The sequence below is a fragment of the Setaria italica genome, chromosome VIII (assembly GCF_000263155.2).
Source record: "Setaria italica strain Yugu1 chromosome VIII, Setaria_italica_v2.0, whole genome shotgun sequence".
Lineage (NCBI taxonomy): Eukaryota > Viridiplantae > Streptophyta > Magnoliopsida > Poales > Poaceae > Setaria > Setaria italica.
In genome coordinates this window covers 133,791-152,596 of record NC_028457.1, presented here as the reverse complement: position 1 = coordinate 152,596, position 18,806 = coordinate 133,791, and the positions used below count along the sequence as shown (strand labels likewise).

The 18,806-nt window shown below is 44.2% G+C and overlaps 3 protein-coding genes across 3 annotated transcripts; all 3 read left to right on the top strand.

Moving 5' to 3' along the window:
• The first annotated feature begins 77 nt into the window (after positions 1-77).
• LOC111258252 (probable serine/threonine-protein kinase PBL25) lies at positions 78-1,623 on the top strand. The gene has a single exon (XM_022829301.1). The coding sequence runs from the start codon at positions 242-244 to the stop codon at positions 1,469-1,471; it is 1,230 nt and encodes a 409-aa protein (XP_022685036.1). The 5' UTR covers positions 78-241; the 3' UTR covers positions 1,472-1,623.
• Positions 1,624-2,771: 1,148 nt separating this feature from the next.
• LOC101784537 (protein transport protein Sec61 subunit beta-like) lies at positions 2,772-3,591 on the top strand. Its single transcript, XM_004978367.3, has one exon. It carries the CDS (start codon positions 2,861-2,863, stop codon positions 3,182-3,184), a length of 324 nt encoding a protein of 107 aa, XP_004978424.1. The 5' UTR covers positions 2,772-2,860; the 3' UTR covers positions 3,185-3,591.
• Positions 3,592-7,747: 4,156 nt separating this feature from the next.
• LOC101784131 lies at positions 7,748-18,691 on the top strand. The gene is given in 17 exon segments (XM_022829346.1): positions 7,748-8,356; positions 9,010-9,206; positions 9,609-9,744; positions 9,829-10,065; positions 10,143-10,366; positions 10,741-10,858; positions 10,993-11,145; positions 11,247-11,333; positions 11,419-11,664; positions 14,380-14,456; positions 14,458-14,930; positions 15,447-15,864; positions 16,025-16,169; positions 16,436-16,551; positions 16,625-16,703; positions 17,232-17,465; positions 17,906-18,691. Coding segments are annotated over 17 exon segments (3,612 nt in total). The 5' UTR covers positions 7,748-8,032; the 3' UTR covers positions 18,254-18,691.
• The last annotated feature ends 115 nt before the right edge of the window (positions 18,692-18,806 follow it).

Below are 18,806 nucleotides of genomic sequence, written 5' to 3'. Positions count from 1 at the left end.
TGAGCCTCCCTCCCTATATTAAGCAAGGCAAAGGCAAGCCTGAAAAAGCCTGTCGTCCAGGCTGGGCGGCCGTCTCTGTCTCCCTCTCGACCCTTGCTTGCTTCACCTCCTCCCATTCGTTCTTATTCCCGGGCGTCCTAGATCGTCGCCGTCGTCTTGTTTCCTTCATTCGATAGATCTACTCCCGGCCGGCCGGCCGGCTGGGAAGCTAGCTAATTAATTAAGGAAGATATATATAATAATGTTGAGCTGGCTTCGTCGCTTCCCTCACGACGTGTTGCACAGGAAGGACAACGGCGGCGCGGGGCGGAGAGCGGCGTCATCGACGACGTGGAGGAACAAGAACAACAACAGCTTCACGGCCCGGATCATCCGCTGCGCCTCCTCCGCCGCCCGCCGCCGCTTTGATGATGACGACGACGACCGGCAGCTGCCGTCGTCGCCCCCTCCTCCAGGGCCACCACCTGCAGAAGAAGAAGAAGATGATGATGACGATGATTACAGCAGAAGCAAGGATAGGAACAACAAGGTGGGCGTGGTGTCGGCGCGTGCGTTCTCGTTCCGTGAGCTGGCGGAGGCGGCGGGCAACTTCCGGCAGGAGCACTTGATCGGCGAGGGCGGATTCGGCCGCGTCTACAAGGCCCGCATCAAGGAGCAGCAGGAACAAGTGGTGGTGGCGGTGAAGCAGCTTGACCGGAACGGGCCTCAGGGCAACGGCGAGTTCGTGGTGGAGGTGCTGATGCTGAGCATGCTGCACCACCCCAACCTGGTGAGCCTGCTGGGGTACTGCGCCGAGGGGGAGCAGCGCCTGCTCGTCTACGAGTACATGGCCCTGGGGTCCCTCGAGGATCACCTGCTGCTCATCAGCAATCATCCCCTCCTACCATGGCGCACGCGGATGCGGATCGCGTGCGGCGCCGGCCGCGGCCTGGAGTACCTGCACGAGCGGGGCGTCATCTTCCGCGACCTCAAGCCCTCCAACATCCTCCTCGACGACCACCACAACCCCAGGCTCTCCGACTTCGGCCTCGCAAGGCTCCTGCCCCCCTCAAATAGCAGCTCATCATCAAATAGCAGCAGCAGCAGCACGGGCAGCAGCCGGGTTATGGGCACCTACGGGTACTGCGCCCCCGAGTACCTCCGCACCGGCAAGCTCAGCGCCAAGTCCGACGTCTACAGCTTCGGCGTCCTGCTCCTGGAGCTCATCACCGGCCGCCGGGCACTCGACGCCAGCCGCCCTGACGGCGAGCAGAGCCTCGTGGGGTGGGCGGCGCCCATGTTCGGCGACCCCACCAGGATCCACGAGCTGGTGGACCCGCGCCTGGTGATGGCCATGCAGGGGCCCCCGGCGCCGGAGCTGAAGCAGGCCGTGGGACTCGCGGCCATGTGCCTGCAGGAGCACCACGCCCTGCGCCCCGTCATGACCGACGTCGTCTTCGCGCTCGACTTCCTCTCCACCGATCGTCCTTAGCTTTTCTTCCTCTCCTTAGGTGCGTGGAGAGATTGTGGTTCAACATTGTGGTGGATGGATGTAGCAAATCTCACAGTGGTTCAACAGGAAGGTCTTTGGATGACGGTGGTGATGATCATATGTCCCTATAAGATGGAGTTGAGTCATGGTAAGAGTTGAGTCAAAATATATGATTAGAATTTGGACCAGGTTAAGGCACGACTGGTCGTGCCGCGCGACCTTATCTTATACCGTCATGTGTCCCTCGATTAGCAATACGTGAGGTGTGGCAAGCAAAAATAGTTGTATTTTCTTTAAATGAGCGTTACTCTCTCATCAAACATCAGTCTGTTATTCGTACAGCAGTATCTACAACCCCTTTTCGGGTTTTCAAATCCGTTTACACCTTTGTATTTCTTGCAACGAAATCTACAAACAAGATCCATATTTAATATATTTTAGAGTCGTTTTATACTAGTGTCAACTTATGTTGATACACAGTACTAACTTATATATTAACTATGTAGCAACTTATATTGTATTTTTAGGATAACAGATTATGTTATTTGTCCGGTAGAAAATCATGCATGGACATGTAGCTACTTATTTCATACATTGTAATAACTTGAATTTATACTACTACACCTTTTACTTTCATAGGGTATTCATATCAACTTATTATTATCAAATTACTTGGAGAATTTGTGATAGCTTCTACATTGTTGAAATTTATGTAGAAATAATGCAACAATTGATAATATACTAATTTATGTAGAGACAATGTAACACCTTGCGTAGATACTTCAAGTAGGCAACAATGTCATATAAAAAATATTTATAGCAATTTATGTACACGTATGTGACTCATAAGTTGCCATACACTTAATATATAAGTGGTTACTATACGGCGCATAATTTTTTTCTCAAAATATATGCATAATGGATCTAGTTTTGTAGAGCTCATCGTGAATAATTCAGTGGTATAAACGAAGTTGAAAACGAACAATCTAAAGGAAAGTTATCATATTTTAAAAAGGCTACCTGAGCTCGCACAGCTTAATTTCCTCCTTCGAAAGCCGTACGTGTCAACCCTAACTACCAGCAACGAGCTAATCCATCTAATATTAAAATCTCTTACATCAGCTCACTTAGCCGCCGCAGCAGCAGTCGCGCGTTTGCAACCCCGCGCGACCTGACGCGATCTAGATTTTTCCTTAGAATTTACAGTAGAAAGTAGAAAATAGTGACGCTACAGTAACTTTGGATAACCAAAGAGGAGGAGGAGCTCGAAGCCAGCCAGACTGACTGACTGACCTGTGGGCCCAATCCCCGTCTGATCTCGTTATAGCTGTGGTCGCCGTACCTGCGGGCACTGCAATCCCACAGATCCCGATCCCCAACGCCGCCTCCATGGCCCGCTCCTCCTCCCAGTCCCAGTCCTCCGTCGGCGGCGCCGGCGCCGGAGCCCGCCCGGCCACCGTCGGCCCGCGCGGCACGGCCGCAGCCGCCGCCGGCATGCGCCGCCGCCGCGCCACCGCCAGCACCGGGGGAGGGGGCTTCTCCGGCGGCGGCGGCAGCAACATGCTGCGCTTCTACACCGACGAGGCCCCGGGCCTGCGCCTCTCGCCCACCATGGTCCTCGTCATGTCCCTCTGCTTCATCGGGTTCGTCACCGCCCTCCACGTCTTCGGCAAGCTCTACCGCTCCCGCACCGCCGCAGCTGCATCCGCCTGATCCATCCCATTCCTCGGATCACATCGCAGTGTCAGCACATCAGACGGTTTTCATGTACTACTGCCTAAGTAGCCTCTTCTTTTTATGGAACCTTGCAACTTACAAGTTATTAATCATGGATGCCCTTTCTGTTTATTCTTCCCCCTTCCCTTCTTTTGATTAGCTTTTACTCCCAGATGCAAACAACTAGTCACTTCACTCCTGCTTGTGAAATCGCTGTAATCCAACCATAGGGGTTGTTGCTACAGCTAATTTTGCATCCTACTAGTAACTTGTATGTGCTTGAGGATTTCTACAATCTTGGCATCTTGCTATTGCTAGCTCCATCTGCTGCTAAGTTTACTAATTTACTTACATCAGCTTGTGAGCTGGTATTACCCAATCAAAAAGTTCAAATGGTTTCTGGAGATTACCTATTAGGCTATTACTATAATTATGCATCGCTGCTTCTGTATCTTGCAATTATTTTCTCCTTTCATTTACCACTTGCTTGTCTTAGAAATAAGTAGATGATGGCAGCTTTACTTGGAATGACTTCCCCTGACATGGAACATGATGTTATTCTAGATTTCTAACTACTAGCTATATTTGTATCTCGATGGTTGACTAGAATTTATAAGTATCTGAGCAGTCCAGGTGTTTCCTATTGCGATACACATGAACAAGTAGGCGGTACATTGTTTGATCATTTATCATGCAAGCTTTTGTTCAGAAATCATAGATTTGATTCCCAGCACTCTTTATCTAGTGTCCCTGTAACTTGGTTGCTGATCTTAGGAATATGTATATGAGAGCTTTCATTTGAGCAACTACCTGAGAAGTGATACAAAGTATTTCTAAATTTGTAACAAAGTATGGTTGGGTTAGAATTTATAAGCGTTATCTGACAAGTCCAGGTGCTATTCATTGCAATACAAATGGACTGGTGCTGTCTTGAATAAAGGTTTAGGCATGACTTGAAGGATGCACAATGCTTGTATTTATTTAAGCACGCATTATGTTTCCCATGATAATAGTAGCTAACCTTTGCATCAAGAAATGGCCTCTCTGTATTTACTATAAATGCCAGGCCAATTTTCAGGCAACTATGGAATTGTTTCTGTGACAGTTACAAGCCACATGTAGTATATTGTAGCTGGTGTCTCTCTCATTGTGGGAAGCCTTTTTCAGTACGAGTCTTTGACAGAACAGAATGATGAATGAATAAGAATAATGATGACACATAAGTTTGACAGCTGATCTAGAATGGTCATGTCCTGTAGTTACCATATGATCTTTTGACATATTGCTGTCTTTCTTTAGAGGTGTTGTGTGTTCCATTCATGGTATTGGGTGAAGTTGCAATGTTGAACTGCAGTAACTTACTCCTCCTATTTAGTGGAGTCCAGTCCCCAGTGTGTGAAGTCTTCTCATGGTGCAGGGTATCTGCAAAACCTCAAGTTAGTTGTTGTCTGAGTCACTGTGAAAGAAGAGATGACCTTGAATGGATCCATTCTTTTCTCCTAAATATTTATGCTGGAGATGCTGATAGTAATAGCTGGGTTGCCAGTATGGTTGCTTGAGTTGAGCATTTTCTGTTACCTGGTTGAGAGGTGAGCGACACTGTTACCAGCATTTTGTTATCTTGATTTGTGACTGGAGAGCTTCGAGTAGATATGTGCCACAAGTGTATCTGGATTATCGCGTATTTGTATTTTGGCTGCTTAAAAGTGGGTAAAAACCTGAGAGCTAATTGATGGTACCAAATTGAGCCAAGGAAAGGGTGATTTGTGGTTGAGGTTGCGGATGGGAGCCGATGGTACAAATTTAGCAGTTTCAGTTGTGGCCAGACTACAAATTGGCAAAGTTGCTCAAGGAAGGGAAGGGACCCCTTGTTTGCTATCTCCTGGTCATGTTGTTAACAAGATGATGATGGTCAGTAGTCACACATGGAACGAACTGAATGCGCATGTCTACCTGGGAAAATGTCAGCTTCAATTCGTAGGGATATGAAAGCAATGAAATATGCTACTACTAGCATAAATCCAACCATTTTCATGCAGGATACCATGTTGCGTGATGCCATCATCTTCTCTCTCTTTTCTATTTAAAAAGAAAGGAACCAATGCTGCTGCTACTAGCTAGGATAAACATCTATGCTAATAACCTACTAAACATATTCTCCTCAGGATCCCAAAATACCTTTTTTCCTAAAAAAAGGAAACATTTTCCCTGATCTCTACAAAATGTGGGAAATTCATACAATAATTTGTGATTGTTGGGCAACTAAGGAAGTGATGAAGAAAAGAAATGGTCAGTCATGTAATGCAATCCAAATCCAAATCCAAATCGAGAGGGGAGGAATCCAAACCAGAATCTGGTAGATGATGTGAGCTTTTAATGTTTTTCTCTTTTGGGTGTTATATTTCAAACGGGGAGAAGATATGAGTGCAAATCGAATAACGGGAGGTGAGTATTATTACTATATTGTACTCTTGAACATCTGATCAACCGTATCCTGTAAAGCTCGCACAGCCAGCCTAGACAACCGTCTCTAGCTGCATTCATCTTGTAGAGGCCGCCATGTTCTGTAAAGAAATACTATGATCTATATTATTTACTTACTGGTTGTTTCCATGCATCCTTTTCAAAAGATCAACGAATTAATTAATGGCAATGGCATGCACAATATTATTGACCAGGAGGCTAAATGAACAAACAAGGAAAGCAAGAAAGAGCTGTGATTGTTGGACAGATTGATGACGTAGACATGGCATATGTTTATGTTGAGGTGCTAGTTGTTGCAAGACTGTCTGTGTTAGCTGGAGTAGCTTTTGGAGGGGAAACATGGAGTGACTTGGCTCCCATCTGGTCAGGTCAAGGTTGTTCACATTACAGACCGACTCGGTCTTCCAAACAAAACCATCTCTTTTAACAAAGAAAAGAAGTTCGCTTTGTTTGGTGATGAACTAATCGATTTGTAAAATCTTGAAGCTCGTCATGATAGTACTATAAGATTTGTAAACCATCTTCCTTTTTACCTGGCTAGCACTAATTGTTTGCATTTATATATTCATTCGCCAAGATTACAAGTGAAGTTGAAAAGATTTTAGTTGACCTGCGCTATTTGTTTACGTTCAATAATAAAGAAATGACCTTTGCATATCAGCACCTCACTTATGAGCATCGACTGACTTGGAACCACGCTCGCCCTACGTATATTGTCATACCTTGTCAACTTCTTCTTCTTCTTTTTTTCTTTCTTTATTTTTTTGGAGGTGGGTTAACCTAATTGTTGGTGCTTTTAGAAGACAAACATGCATGTACAACACAAGTCATTTGTCACGTGAAAGTGAAAGGAGGAAATGCATACATCTATCCTACAGCTAGCAGAGAGGTAGGTTGGTGGAGTTTTTTTTAGAAGAAGGACATTGCCTTTGCAACAGCACACCATATTCATGCAGTGTTCTCAGCTCGAAGGCTGAGCATAAATAAAAGGGAGATGAATACACAATATGGTTTGGTGGAGTTGGTAGATGGATGCTCATTCTCCCCTCCCTCCATTTAGTTTGTGGAAGAACTTGGCTAGCAAATTAGTATGAGATTATGGTAGAATATTTCCTCCAGCTCTTTGCTACGTTTACTTTTGATGACAGGCATGTTTGAAGCGTACTGCTTTCTATATATGTTAGACTAGAGAGGCAAATAAACACCCAAACGAACCAAATAGTTATTTGATGTTTTAGCAGGAGGTGGGGGATGTTTGATGCTAAGCCACTTAAAACTTGGGTAAAGTTTTTTTTTTTACAAAATTGTTTAGCTGCATTTGTAATAGGTGTGGTTAGTTCTAAAAAATACTGATGATATGTTTGGTTGTATGCCCTAAGTCAAGCGGTGATCTCATCGGTTCGTGCAAGTATAAGACTTGCTCGTACTGTTGATGAGTATACATTGGTGCGAATTGAAAGCATGTGGTTTTCAGGGGAACTTATTGGATCAGGAAGTAGTTGTTGCTGTTTAAAGGGGAAGAAAGAGATGAGTTAAGAAAATGATGCAGGATTCTGAAGACTACTACTGTTATGGAGCTTTTGAACAACTTTGGCTGAAAATTCAGTTATAGGATTGAGGTTTAGCTTTCTGTACTATTTGTTTTGTTTAAGACCTTTCCTTTTTTTACGGTGTTTGTAGTCTATGTGCCAGATCTGTATTGTGTGGGGCTGAGTCAAGCCAAAAATTAGTCGTCTGGTTGGATATCAGATTTGGTCGTGTACGAAAGTCAGAATCTTGGCCGGCCAAAATATTTGATATCATTATGTGATTTTGTGTGTCGAACGAATTTACGGTTGATTATTTGGAACGAATTTAGGGCGACTCTTCACTATCAGCGCATAAGATTAGCTGGCTCCATCTAACTTAAAGAATCAAAATTCGCTTTTTTTCCAATGTTGTAAAAAATGGAGGGTGACAAAATGACACGGGAGGAATAGTTGATTTGTGAGAGTAGCAAGGGTTTTTGTGGGAAACAACGGCCCGCCTTTTGAAATGCCTCCTCGTGATAATTTTCCACTACAGTACAGCCAGCACAGCACAGGAGTAATTACAGGCAGCACAGGACAGGAGAGGTCTGTCTCCTCGCCTCCACTTCTTCTTCTTGACTTGACTCGAGTCGAGGAATGTTCAATCCAGGGGGAGGGAACGAACGCAACGCGGTCTCGACGCGAAATTGGCTGCAGCACCTGACCTCACCTGATAAGCGAGCAAGCAGCATCTGTCGGACAGATCGGATCGGATTCCCTTCCCTTCTCTTGTGTCGGAGGGAAGTAGAGGAGTCGAGGAAGAAGGCTCTCAAGAAGCAGCAGAGGAACCAAGATGGGGAGCTACGCGTACAAGTACTGCATGTGCTTCACCCGCAAGTTCCGATCCCCCGACGCGCAGCCGCCGCCCGACGTCCGCGCCGCCCACCTCTCCTACTGTTGCAGCTCTGATGGCCATGGCCTCCGCCGCTTCCTCTCCCAAGTCCAGGGCGAGTCTCCCCCCGACGTCGACCGCATCCTCGCCACCCTCGCGCCCACTTCGGCGGCTCACGGCATCGCCCGCCTCGTCACCAGGTCGCCGGCGCCGGCGCCGCCCACGCTCGACGACTTCTTCGGATTCCTCTTCTCCCCCGATCTCAACCCGCCAATCAACAACCAGGTACGCACCTCTTCGTTCTCTGCAAGGAATGATGATTGTTTGATTCAGTTTCATCATCTACTCTCCTACCAACAGTTGACTTGTTTCCATCAAGCAAGGTCAACTCCATTCATCCCTCCTCAAAGATTCCATTTTTACACTACCTCCTTGGCTCCTTCCTCCTCCTCCTCCTCCTCCTCCTCCTCGGGATGGATCATGGATGGGAAATTGGGAATGAATGGGATGAGACAGCGACAGAGGGTACCTGTCTGCATTCCGTTTTAGTGCTATGTCATTTGCCATGTGGTTGTATTGCACTCTGCTCTCACATTCCACTTCACATCTAAAGAACTGAGTACAGATGAGGTCATCATTACAGAGTAGCACAAGCCTACAACTACAAGTAGTACTACCGTAGTTCTTTTCACAAAACAGACATATCTGCATCGAATTCAGGAAACGCTACTAGTACCTGTAGCATCATTCATGCCACAAAAATGACCCAATAGAATTACTACCAGCTCCTAGCTGTTGCTCTGTACCATAGGAATGTAATGATTTTTCAGCTCTCGTACTAAACATGTGCTTCATATTGTTCCCATTCCATAGCTCGTTTTGCTTCATCGTGATAAACAATGCCTCATCGCTCACCATTACTTTCACTCTTACCTCAGGTTCACCAGGACATGTCAGCCCCGTTGCCTCATTATTTCATATTCACTGGCCATAATTCCTACCTTACTGGGAACCAGCTCAATAGTGACTCCAGCGACATCCCAATTATAAAGTCACTCCAGAGAGGTGTTAGAGTCATTGAACTCGATATGTGGCCAAATGCTTCAAAGAACAATGTTGATATTCTTCATGGAGGGTATGGATTTCTTTTTCTTTTTTTTAACCACATTGGCTTTTTCAACAAGTAGGATGATTACAGCGTGTGTGTTTTTGCATGTGGAAACAACTTCATATCATTTGAGGATGACATTTTGGATACACATAAAAAAATCAATTGTGCGCAGTTTATTGTCTGATATACCATGCCAGCTTTTCTTCAAAATGAAGGATGAACACATTTTCTTCCCCTCCAATACTCCCTACACAACAGTGTAGCTAGAACAAGAATTTCCCCACTACACACCACTGCTAAATTCCATATTTTCACAGTCAGTTTGTTATAAATAACCCATACTGCTTGAACTTGTAGCCATCCCTTTTTTTTTCTCTCACTCTGCAAAATGTTTCCCTGACTCTTATTTTTCTTGGTATTTGAAAGGACATTGACTGCCCCTGTAGAAATGATCAGATGTTTAAAGTCCATTAAAGAATATGCCTTTTGTGCATCCAATTATCCCCTTGTTATTACTCTTGAGGATCACCTCACAGCGGACCTCCAAGCCAAAGTAGCTGAGGTGAAGTTTACTTACTGCATCATTTTTTTTCTTTGCAATTCCCCTCAGTTTAAAACATCAGTCCTAACATGGAAATTACTATAGATGCTCACTGAAACATTTGGAGATCTTCTTTTCATCCCTAGTTCAGACCCAATGAAAGAGTTTCCTTCTCCAGAAGCTCTGATGAAGAGGATAATCATCTCAACTAAACCCCCACAAGAATATAAGGAGTTTCTCAAAGTCAAGGATAATCAGAATGTCAGTGGAAACATAGCTGATTTGCCAGACCAAGGAAGCCTGAGAAGAATAGATTCAAATGCTGATGAATCTGATGGAAAGGTCTGCAATATCACTGCCTTTTCAAGACATGCACCCATTGTTTAACATGCATGAAGTAAACTTACTGTCATGAACAGGATGAACTAGACGATCAAGATGAGGAAGATTCCGATGAGGACGACCCCAAATTTCAGCATGATACTGCCTGCGAGTATAGGAAACTGATCACCATCCAAGCTGGAAAACCAAAAGGCCATTTGCGGGATGCGCTTAGGGTGGATCCAGACAAAGTCAGGCGGCTTTCTTTGAGTGAAACACAGTTAGCTAAAGCAACAACTTCTCATGGTGCTGAAGTCATAAGGTAATTTGTGTGAGCCCAGTCCACAAGAACACTAGAAGATTTGGTATCGAATTTTTATACGATTGGTTCTGTGGGTTTTATAAACTCAATTATTTGCTTATGCCTTTAAATCATATTCCTCTGTTTTAGAGTTTAGACCATAGAGGTTCAGCAGGTATTGTAGTCTTACGAGAAACAAATGGAAAAAGAAACTGTCTGTGTGCCAAGGTTACAGGACACACATGATAATTCAGTAAAAGATTGAATTCCCCTAGCCCCTACAAAAGATAACCAACACAAACTAGTAACACTAACCAATTATAAGATTGCATCTCTTCAAGTTGGTTGCTAACTTGCTATACACATAGTTGATGAAGCATTGAAATTGTATTCAGGTTCACCCAGAAGAATATACTCCGAGTGTATCCGAAGGGCACAAGGGTTAATTCTTCTAACTATGATCCAATGAATGCCTGGGCTCATGGTGCTCAGATGGTTGCATTCAACATGCAGGTGGGATCCATTTTCCACTTTCGTCATGATTTATACTTGCATAGTATATATTAAGCTGTTGCATGCAGCTATGAGTTGTAAAATGCTGAAGCTCCGTGAAGAAAGGCATAATCTGTTGGGCTTTCGTTTTTCAGGGGCATGACAAAGCACTGCGGTTAATGCAAGGATTTTTCAGAGCTAATGGGGGTTGCGGGTATGTTAAAAAACCTGACTTCTTGCTAACAACAGGTCCAAATGGTGAAGTATTTGACCCCAAGGCGAGTTTGCCAGTGAAGAAAACTCTCAAGGTAGGTGATATGCCTGCAATTCTCTGACCACTGGTTGCTCAAAATCTCAGTGAAGATAGCCCACCCTAGCAGCTAAATTTTCTGTGATGATGTCCAAGCAGGTAAAAGTATACATGGGCGATGGGTGGCGCATGGATTTCAGTAAAACTCATTTCGACGCCTTCTCGCCTCCGGATTTCTATACCAGGGTAAAGATTTCTATACTCATTTTGGCGCATGGAAGTTGTAGCTAAGAAGGCCCAATATAGTCTGTATGGTCTCTGATATAAACAGGTAGGGATCGCTGGAGTGAAGGCGGATAGTGTGATGAAGAAAACACGGGTCCTGGAGGACCAGTGGGTGCCGGTGTGGGACGAGGAGTTCACGTTCCCGCTGACGGTGCCAGAGCTTGCCCTGCTGAGGATAGAGGTGCAGGAGTACGACATGTCGGAGAAGCACGACTTCGGAGGGCAGACGGTGCTGCCGGTGTGGGAGCTGAAGCAGGGCATTCGTGCTGTGCCCCTGCACGATCGCAAGGGCGTCAGGTTCAAGTCGGTCAGGCTCCTCATGCGCTTCGATTTTGTCTAGGCCATCAGCACAGCAGCAGTCCATGCTTGCGCCAACCAGTCATTGAGATATTTGCATTCTTTTGCACCCTAGTGTGATTGTGTCCACGTAAAGTTACCAAATACGTACTATGAATTATTGTTACTATAGAGTAGAGTATGGTCCATGTGATTAGTGTAGACTAGGATTAGGGGGGCTGTTAATTCCATCTTGCGCATATATGTACCATGAATGTACGTACTACCGGTTTTGTCGGAATAAAAGGTTGTATGGAAGGAAGCAGCAGATTGGCCGTGCAAGTCTCGTATAAATTTTGTTCGAATTTGATGTTCCTTTTGAAATCTGTTTTGTTTTTTTACTCAATTTGATGTTCTAATGGTCCACACGTATGTGGAAAAGTGCATTGTCACCGGACTAGACAAAAGCCCCAAAATCCAGCACCGAGTACACAAAGTAGGAAGGCAAACTAGAAAGCAGGACACCAGATCCCGAGCTCTCCGTCACCTCTCACACCAAAAAGGCTGCCAGACGTGATGGAGAGCAAAGGGGAAATGTCGAGAGACTAGGGTCCCGTTTGTATCCGCTTATAAGCGGCTTATCGGTGGAAATAAGCGAGAATCCCGCCAAACGCTTTGCTTATTTCCACCGATTCTCGCTTATGTGGTAAGCCGCTTCAACGATTTGAACTACGAGAAGCGAAAAGTGAGAAGCGAGAAAATCTTCGCTTAGATTATAATCCAAGCGTGGCTAGGAAAAGCGTATACAAACAGGAGACGGCGGTAAACAACTCGGCAATAAAAAATTAACCGCTTGAGCACATCTCTCGATACAAGAAAAAGGATTCCTGCCAACACACAACAAGTAAAACGTGTGTCATTGCAGATCAGGAGTCAAATACTGGTAAATTTTATAAGATATGTTTTTCGTAAAACTCCCAGAGTGCTCTCACTATGTGCTCTACGGCTAAAGATAAATCAATAAATTCATAGTGCTTAGGCTTAAACGTTTACATTCAATTATGTTAAATAAACAAGAAAAAAGTCCAAATTACTCCCTTCGAATATAAGTAAAAGTACGAAGAACCCTGTAAAATTTTTCTTGGTTCGTTTTGCCCCTAAATTATACCAATTGGTTCAATTTAACCCCTAACCCATTTATATTTTTGTTTCCATGCACAAGTGGAGTCTTAAGTTAAAATTTAGCGAGATAATATCAGATATCATAACTCATAACGCATGTTAAAAAAATTCATCATATATTTTTTATCATTATTTTAATAGGGAATGACATTTAATATAAATTAATTCTTGGGATGCAAAATTATATGGGAAATAATGATGAAGAATTCATAATATATTTTTTGACATAAATTGTGATATCCACTGCCATCTTGCAAAACTTTAAATTGAAATCTAATTTGTGTACGGAGAAAAAAAAGATAAATTATGTTAGCAGGTAAATTGAACTAAATTGCATAGTCTAAATAGTAAATTGAACAAAAATAGTTTAGGAGGTTACCTAAATTTTAGCTATACTTGAGAATAATAATTTGAATTATTTTCAATAAACAAATATAAAAGTTTTTATAACATGGAGGAGCGGCAAAGCTGCGCCAGGTTTCTACTCATTATTTAGAAAAAAGGACACGTAATGATCTGGTTGTCATGCCTATCCATTTCCTTGATGTGGGTCCATTTCTTTTCATCAAGGTGGGCCCAGCTAACAAATCTTGTTAGTACTAGTTATGAAAAATACATATATATCTGATCAAATTCAAGTTATGCTGGTACGGTGTTTATATTGATAAGGTGGGACTAAACTCTCAAGCATACGTGAAGAGTTGATCCAGTCCCTCGGATATACCAATGCATACTACCATATGTGCCATGTGCCGCGTGTCTAATTCAAATTAATTTTTGAAAATATTTATGCTGTGAATTTGAACCTTTTTACCACCAATGGCCCATATTTCAAAAATACTTAAAAAGATACGTGGGAAGAGTTATTTTAAAATAATTTTTTTCCAGGAGAACAGAAAACAAATCGTCTCGATCATTCGGAACAGCCAAAAAAGATAGGCCACATCTGAAAAAATCATAATAATTCATTTCATTTCTCTGAGAAATAAATCGTGCAGTTTGTTTTGTTTTCTCATGGTCGCGGGTCGCCGCTTCTCCACCTCCCGTCTGCGGTCTGCTCGCCTCGCCCGCCCTCCTCGTTACCGCCGGCTTCTTCCGCCACCGCCCGCCGCTCGCTGTAAGCTTCCACCCCCCCACTGCTCTCTTCTCTGGCGCCAGAAGAAGCAACCCACTCCGAGGGAGTGAGGCCTCGCTCAACTTGCTGCTATGGCTTTCCCGCCGCTCGCCGTCGCCGGAACCCACCGCCACCGCACCGGAAGCACCACCTAGTACTAGTAGTGCCTGTGTCCCTGATGCATATGTCGTCCGACCGCCCCTTGGAGGCCTTACTCGCCGCCGCCCGCGGCGCCATCGCCGACCTTCACCTTCCCACCATCCACATCCCTGGATCCAATTCCAGGAGCCCCAATCCCAATCCCGACTGCCTCCTCCACCTCCACGTCGTCGTCACCAACTTCCTCCACAAGCCCCTCAGGTCACTCGCCAGATGCTTCCGCGGTGACGATGCCAAGCCTAAGCGCCGGGGAGGCAAACACTCGCGGCCGCTCAGGGACCGGGAGCGGAGCGCTGCAGCCGGCCCGCAGCAGCAGCTGGAGCTCCTCCTCTGCATTGCGTTCGACGCCTTCGATGCCTGCAAGCACAAAGGCGCCGAATTTGGTATCGCTACCAGACAGTCGAATCAATTCCAGCTTCTCAGGAAGGTAATCGATGGAAAGAGGGCAGATTTCGACGGCTTCCTTTCCAACTTGGGCTTCGCAAAGGTTGGGGCACCGCCTCCCCCGGCAGTCATCATGGGTGCGGTCCCTGCCCCAGCACCGGTCAGCGACCAGGAGGAGGGTAGTGCTGGAATCGGGGACAGTGAGGGGGTGGACAATGCTAGTGGTTCACCACAGTCAGCACAGAAATTACCTGCACGGCTGCTTAACATCCCATTGTCCAATGTGGAGCGGCTGCGCTCAACACTATCTGCAGTTTCGCTGACAGAGCTCATCGAGTTGGTCCCGCAGCTGGTCAGCAGATCATCGATATCACCGGATGGACACCCAGACAAGAAGAAACTTTTCTCTGTGCAGGACTTCTTCAGATATGCAAAAATTGAAGGTAATATCATTCTTCATTTTTCAACAGGGAGGTGTCCTCCATACCATAATTCTTTCAGTATATAGGCTCATGATCTGCAATGGTCAATACTGCATTGGGTTTGCCATATGGCACCAATCAACAACGGCCATCAGTCCACAATGTAGAATGCTGAAATGCCAGTTTTGATGTCGAAGTTATTATGTTTTACACACTTTAATCACTGGGCTCCTTCAAGCATGCAGATTCAGGATATTCAATTTATGTTTGCAATTTACAGTATAAGATCTCTGTTCTGATATACCACTTTATCGAGAAAATGTATGCCTACCAGACATTTTCCTTAGCCTATGCAAGAACTGGGGTTCTACAACATTACATACAACTTTCAAACTGGGGTTCTAATTGGTGCATCAGCATTGTGCATCCTCTACAAATAGTATACTGGAACAGTGCTTATGAAAATGTTGCTTTTATGTGTTAGTTGGATCATGGGGTGATAATTGTAATTGATGTATGCTGCTGCTGCTGCTGCAGGAAAGCGATTCTTTGAAGAGTTGGACAGAGATGGTGATGGCCAAGTCACTCTAGAAGATCTCGAAATTGCAATGAGGAAGAGACGGTTACCTAGAAGGTATGCTCGGGACTTCTTGCGGCGTACCAGAAGCAACTTTTTTTCAAAATCGATTGGCTGGAAGCAATTTCTATCATTGATGGAACAGAAGGAGCCAACCATTCTCCGAGCATATACCACGTTGTGTTTGAGCAAGTCTGGAACACTTCACAAGAATCAAATTTTGACTTCCTTGAAAAGTGCAGGCCTTCCTGCCAATGAAGATAACGCTGCTGCCATGCTACGTTATCTTAATGCAGATTCAGAAGGATCAATCTCATATGGGCATTTCCGCAACTTCATGCTTCTACTTCCTTCAGAACGCCTTGAGGACGATCCTCGGTATGCCTGTCGCATCCTGTTAGAAGAAACTTACGTCTTCATTGGCTTTAGTGAATAGTGACCGTGCAATTGGAAATAATCACCAATTCTTACTATCTGTCAGCAGTATATTGTGCTCGATTTGCCATCTTACTTTCTCTTCACTTAAAAATGCATTCAGGAACATTTGGTTTGAAGCTGCTACTGTTGTCGCTGTTCCCCCACCTGTAGAAATATCCACGGGAAGCGTTTTGAAGTCTGCTTTAGCTGGAGGCCTTGCTAGCGCTCTCTCTACCTCTCTGCTGCATCCTATTGATTCAATGAAGGTACATCAGCATGCTTCCTTATATCGTTTTCATTCAAACAAGTTGTTCAATAAAACGCAGGATGTTCAGTTAGGAGCTTTCTGTGTGTAGCATCCCATTTTGAGCTCTTTATTGTGACTATGATTGCTCATCACGAATTGATATATATGCCAATGCATTCTCTGTTAGAATGTATTGATCTTGTGGATTAGTATAGGAGGACACAAGTTCTGTCTGCCGACCAAGATATCCAAAATTCATTTGCATTATCTTTTATGTTGTACCAGACACGTGTCCAAGCATCTACGCTCTCATTTCCAGAGCTAATCTCACAGCTACCACAAATTGGGCTTCGAGGACTGTACCGAGGTTCTATCCCAGCAATTCTTGGCCAGTTTTCAAGGTCTGCACAATTTCATTGTTTTATATGCAAAATCTTTCGTAGGCTGTAGGATTCACACCATGTCATTTTACAGCCATGGTTTGAGGACAGGAATCTTCGAAGCAAGCAAGCTTGTATTAATTAATGTTGCTCCAACACTTCCAGAGATTCAGGTATATTTTACTACTCCAGTACCACCTAGAGCAAATTCTGCCTTCTCTACAATAAACTATAAAGGGACTTGTTGCCGTACGTGAAGGCCTGAGCTCACCTATAAATCTCTTTTTTTCTCGAACATGTAGGAAAACTTATGATATAAATCTCATGATATAACTTTTTTTCTCGAACACGCAGGAGAACCTATAAATCTCATGATATAACTTTTTAAAACTTCTTAGTGGTAACATAACTTGCTTATATGGCCCTTGTTAAACTCTCAATTACAGCATGCATGTATGGCGATTTGAACAATTTAAGCTCATCTAGTGAAATACCTATTCTTGTAAAGTTCAGAGTAACTTATTTTTATTAATAGTAGAAAAGGTTGCATAGCTTAAAATGGAAGTTAGTCCAAATGGAAGTTAGTTCGCCTGTACAAACCTATTGCATGGCATCTGAACCAGGATCGAGGCAAAAACTAAAATCTGTAATAATTGTTGTGCTGAGTGAAATTCCTTGATGATCTGCGTTTTCTTCCATAGGTGCAATCAATGGCTTCATTCTGCAGCACAGTCCTGGGAACTGCAGTCCGTATCCCTTGTGAGGTTCTCAAGCAGCGTTTGCAGGCTGGAATCTTTAACAATGTAGGGGAGGCAATTATTGGCACCGTGCAACAAGATGGCCTAAAGGGTTTTTTTCGTGGCACTGGGGCCACTCTTTGTCGTGAGGTTCCTTTCTATGTTGCTGGAATGTGCCTCTATGCAGAAGCTAAAAAGGTATCCTGAATTTAATTAAAATGATTCGGTATTTTCACCAGACCTTCAAAGTGGCATTTCTCGACCTTATTATTGACTTAAAAATTGTACATTCAGCCTTTGGCTGTTTTAAGCTTATTGCCAGTTCCGCTGATTTGAAAAATGCATGCCTCTGACTCTGAAAAAACATCTTAATGGGATTTTCTTGCACGAATGGTAAACATCTGAATGACTAGAGTTAGTTGTTTGTTTTAATGCATTAGAGTTGATACCAAATGGACCAGAGTTAGGCAGTAGAACTTTTGATTCTTCTAGTAATTACTCAGTTCATTATGTTGGTCAGTGCCACTAGCATGCATTTGGTTGTGATAATTTCAAAATGGTAATTACATTACATCTGTTAGGAAAAGTTTTACTTTTCATGACCTGCACATGTAATGATGATGGCCTTTGTTTTGTAGGCAGCACAGCATGTTGCGAAGAGAGAGTTGGAACCATGGGAAATTGTAGCAGTTGGAGCATTGTCTGGAGGACTTGCAGCAGTTGTGACCACTCCCTTTGACGTTATGAAAACACGGATGATGACTGCCCCTCCAGGCACGCCGGTGTCCATGCAGACGATAGTGTTGTCCATCCTTGGAAATGAGGGCCCCCTTGGGCTCTTCAAGGGTGCGATCCCCCGCTTCTTCTGGATTGCTCCTCTGGGAGCAATGAACTTTGCAGGCTACGAGCTTGCCAAGAAGGCAATGATCAAGGATGAGAGCTTGTCGACAGAGGAGAAGAAAACCATGGTGGGTTCCAGAGGCTGACCTACGGTTCGCCTGGTTAACATATGAGGTGTGAAGAAACTGAAACCATGCAACAGAAGTTTTTCTGCCCATGTTGCATTGAAGCAGTAGAAAATCTGCTTTCCTTGTTGATACTTAGGTTGTCATATTTTTCACCCCTCTGAAGAAATTTTGCTGAATTTCCATTTCAATAGGCTTTTGAGATGGCTGTATAGTACAGTAGATGAGAAAAGGGCTAGAGAGGCTAGTGGCACATGCTGGAGCTGTTCTTTTGCTGTCGCTTCTTGTTTGTTGTGTTGTTTGCTTACGATGATCCACAGCCGTCCTACTGTAAATTCGCTGTTGTACTTACCCTGATGATCATTTGGCTTGGACCTGACTGTTTTGGTGTTTGAAATAGACTGATAAAGTGACACGAAGATTAAATAACAAAGGGTGATGTGATAGATGTTGAGGACAGTCATTGCACTTTTGGATGTCTCGATCAGAGAAGAAGCTGTGTACACTGGGAGACTTGAATTGTAGACCCCAATAGAGTAAAAGTAGATCATCCTTCACCAATCACCACCACCAT

Excerpts from the sequence above, each read along its gene's own strand:
- LOC111258252 (XM_022829301.1), top strand. The coding sequence starts at position 242 with ATGTTGAGCTGGCTTCGTCGCTTCCCTCACGACGTGTTGCACAGGAAG.
- LOC101784537 (XM_004978367.3), top strand. The coding sequence starts at position 2,861 with ATGGCCCGCTCCTCCTCCCAGTCCCAGTCCTCCGTCGGCGGCGCCGGC.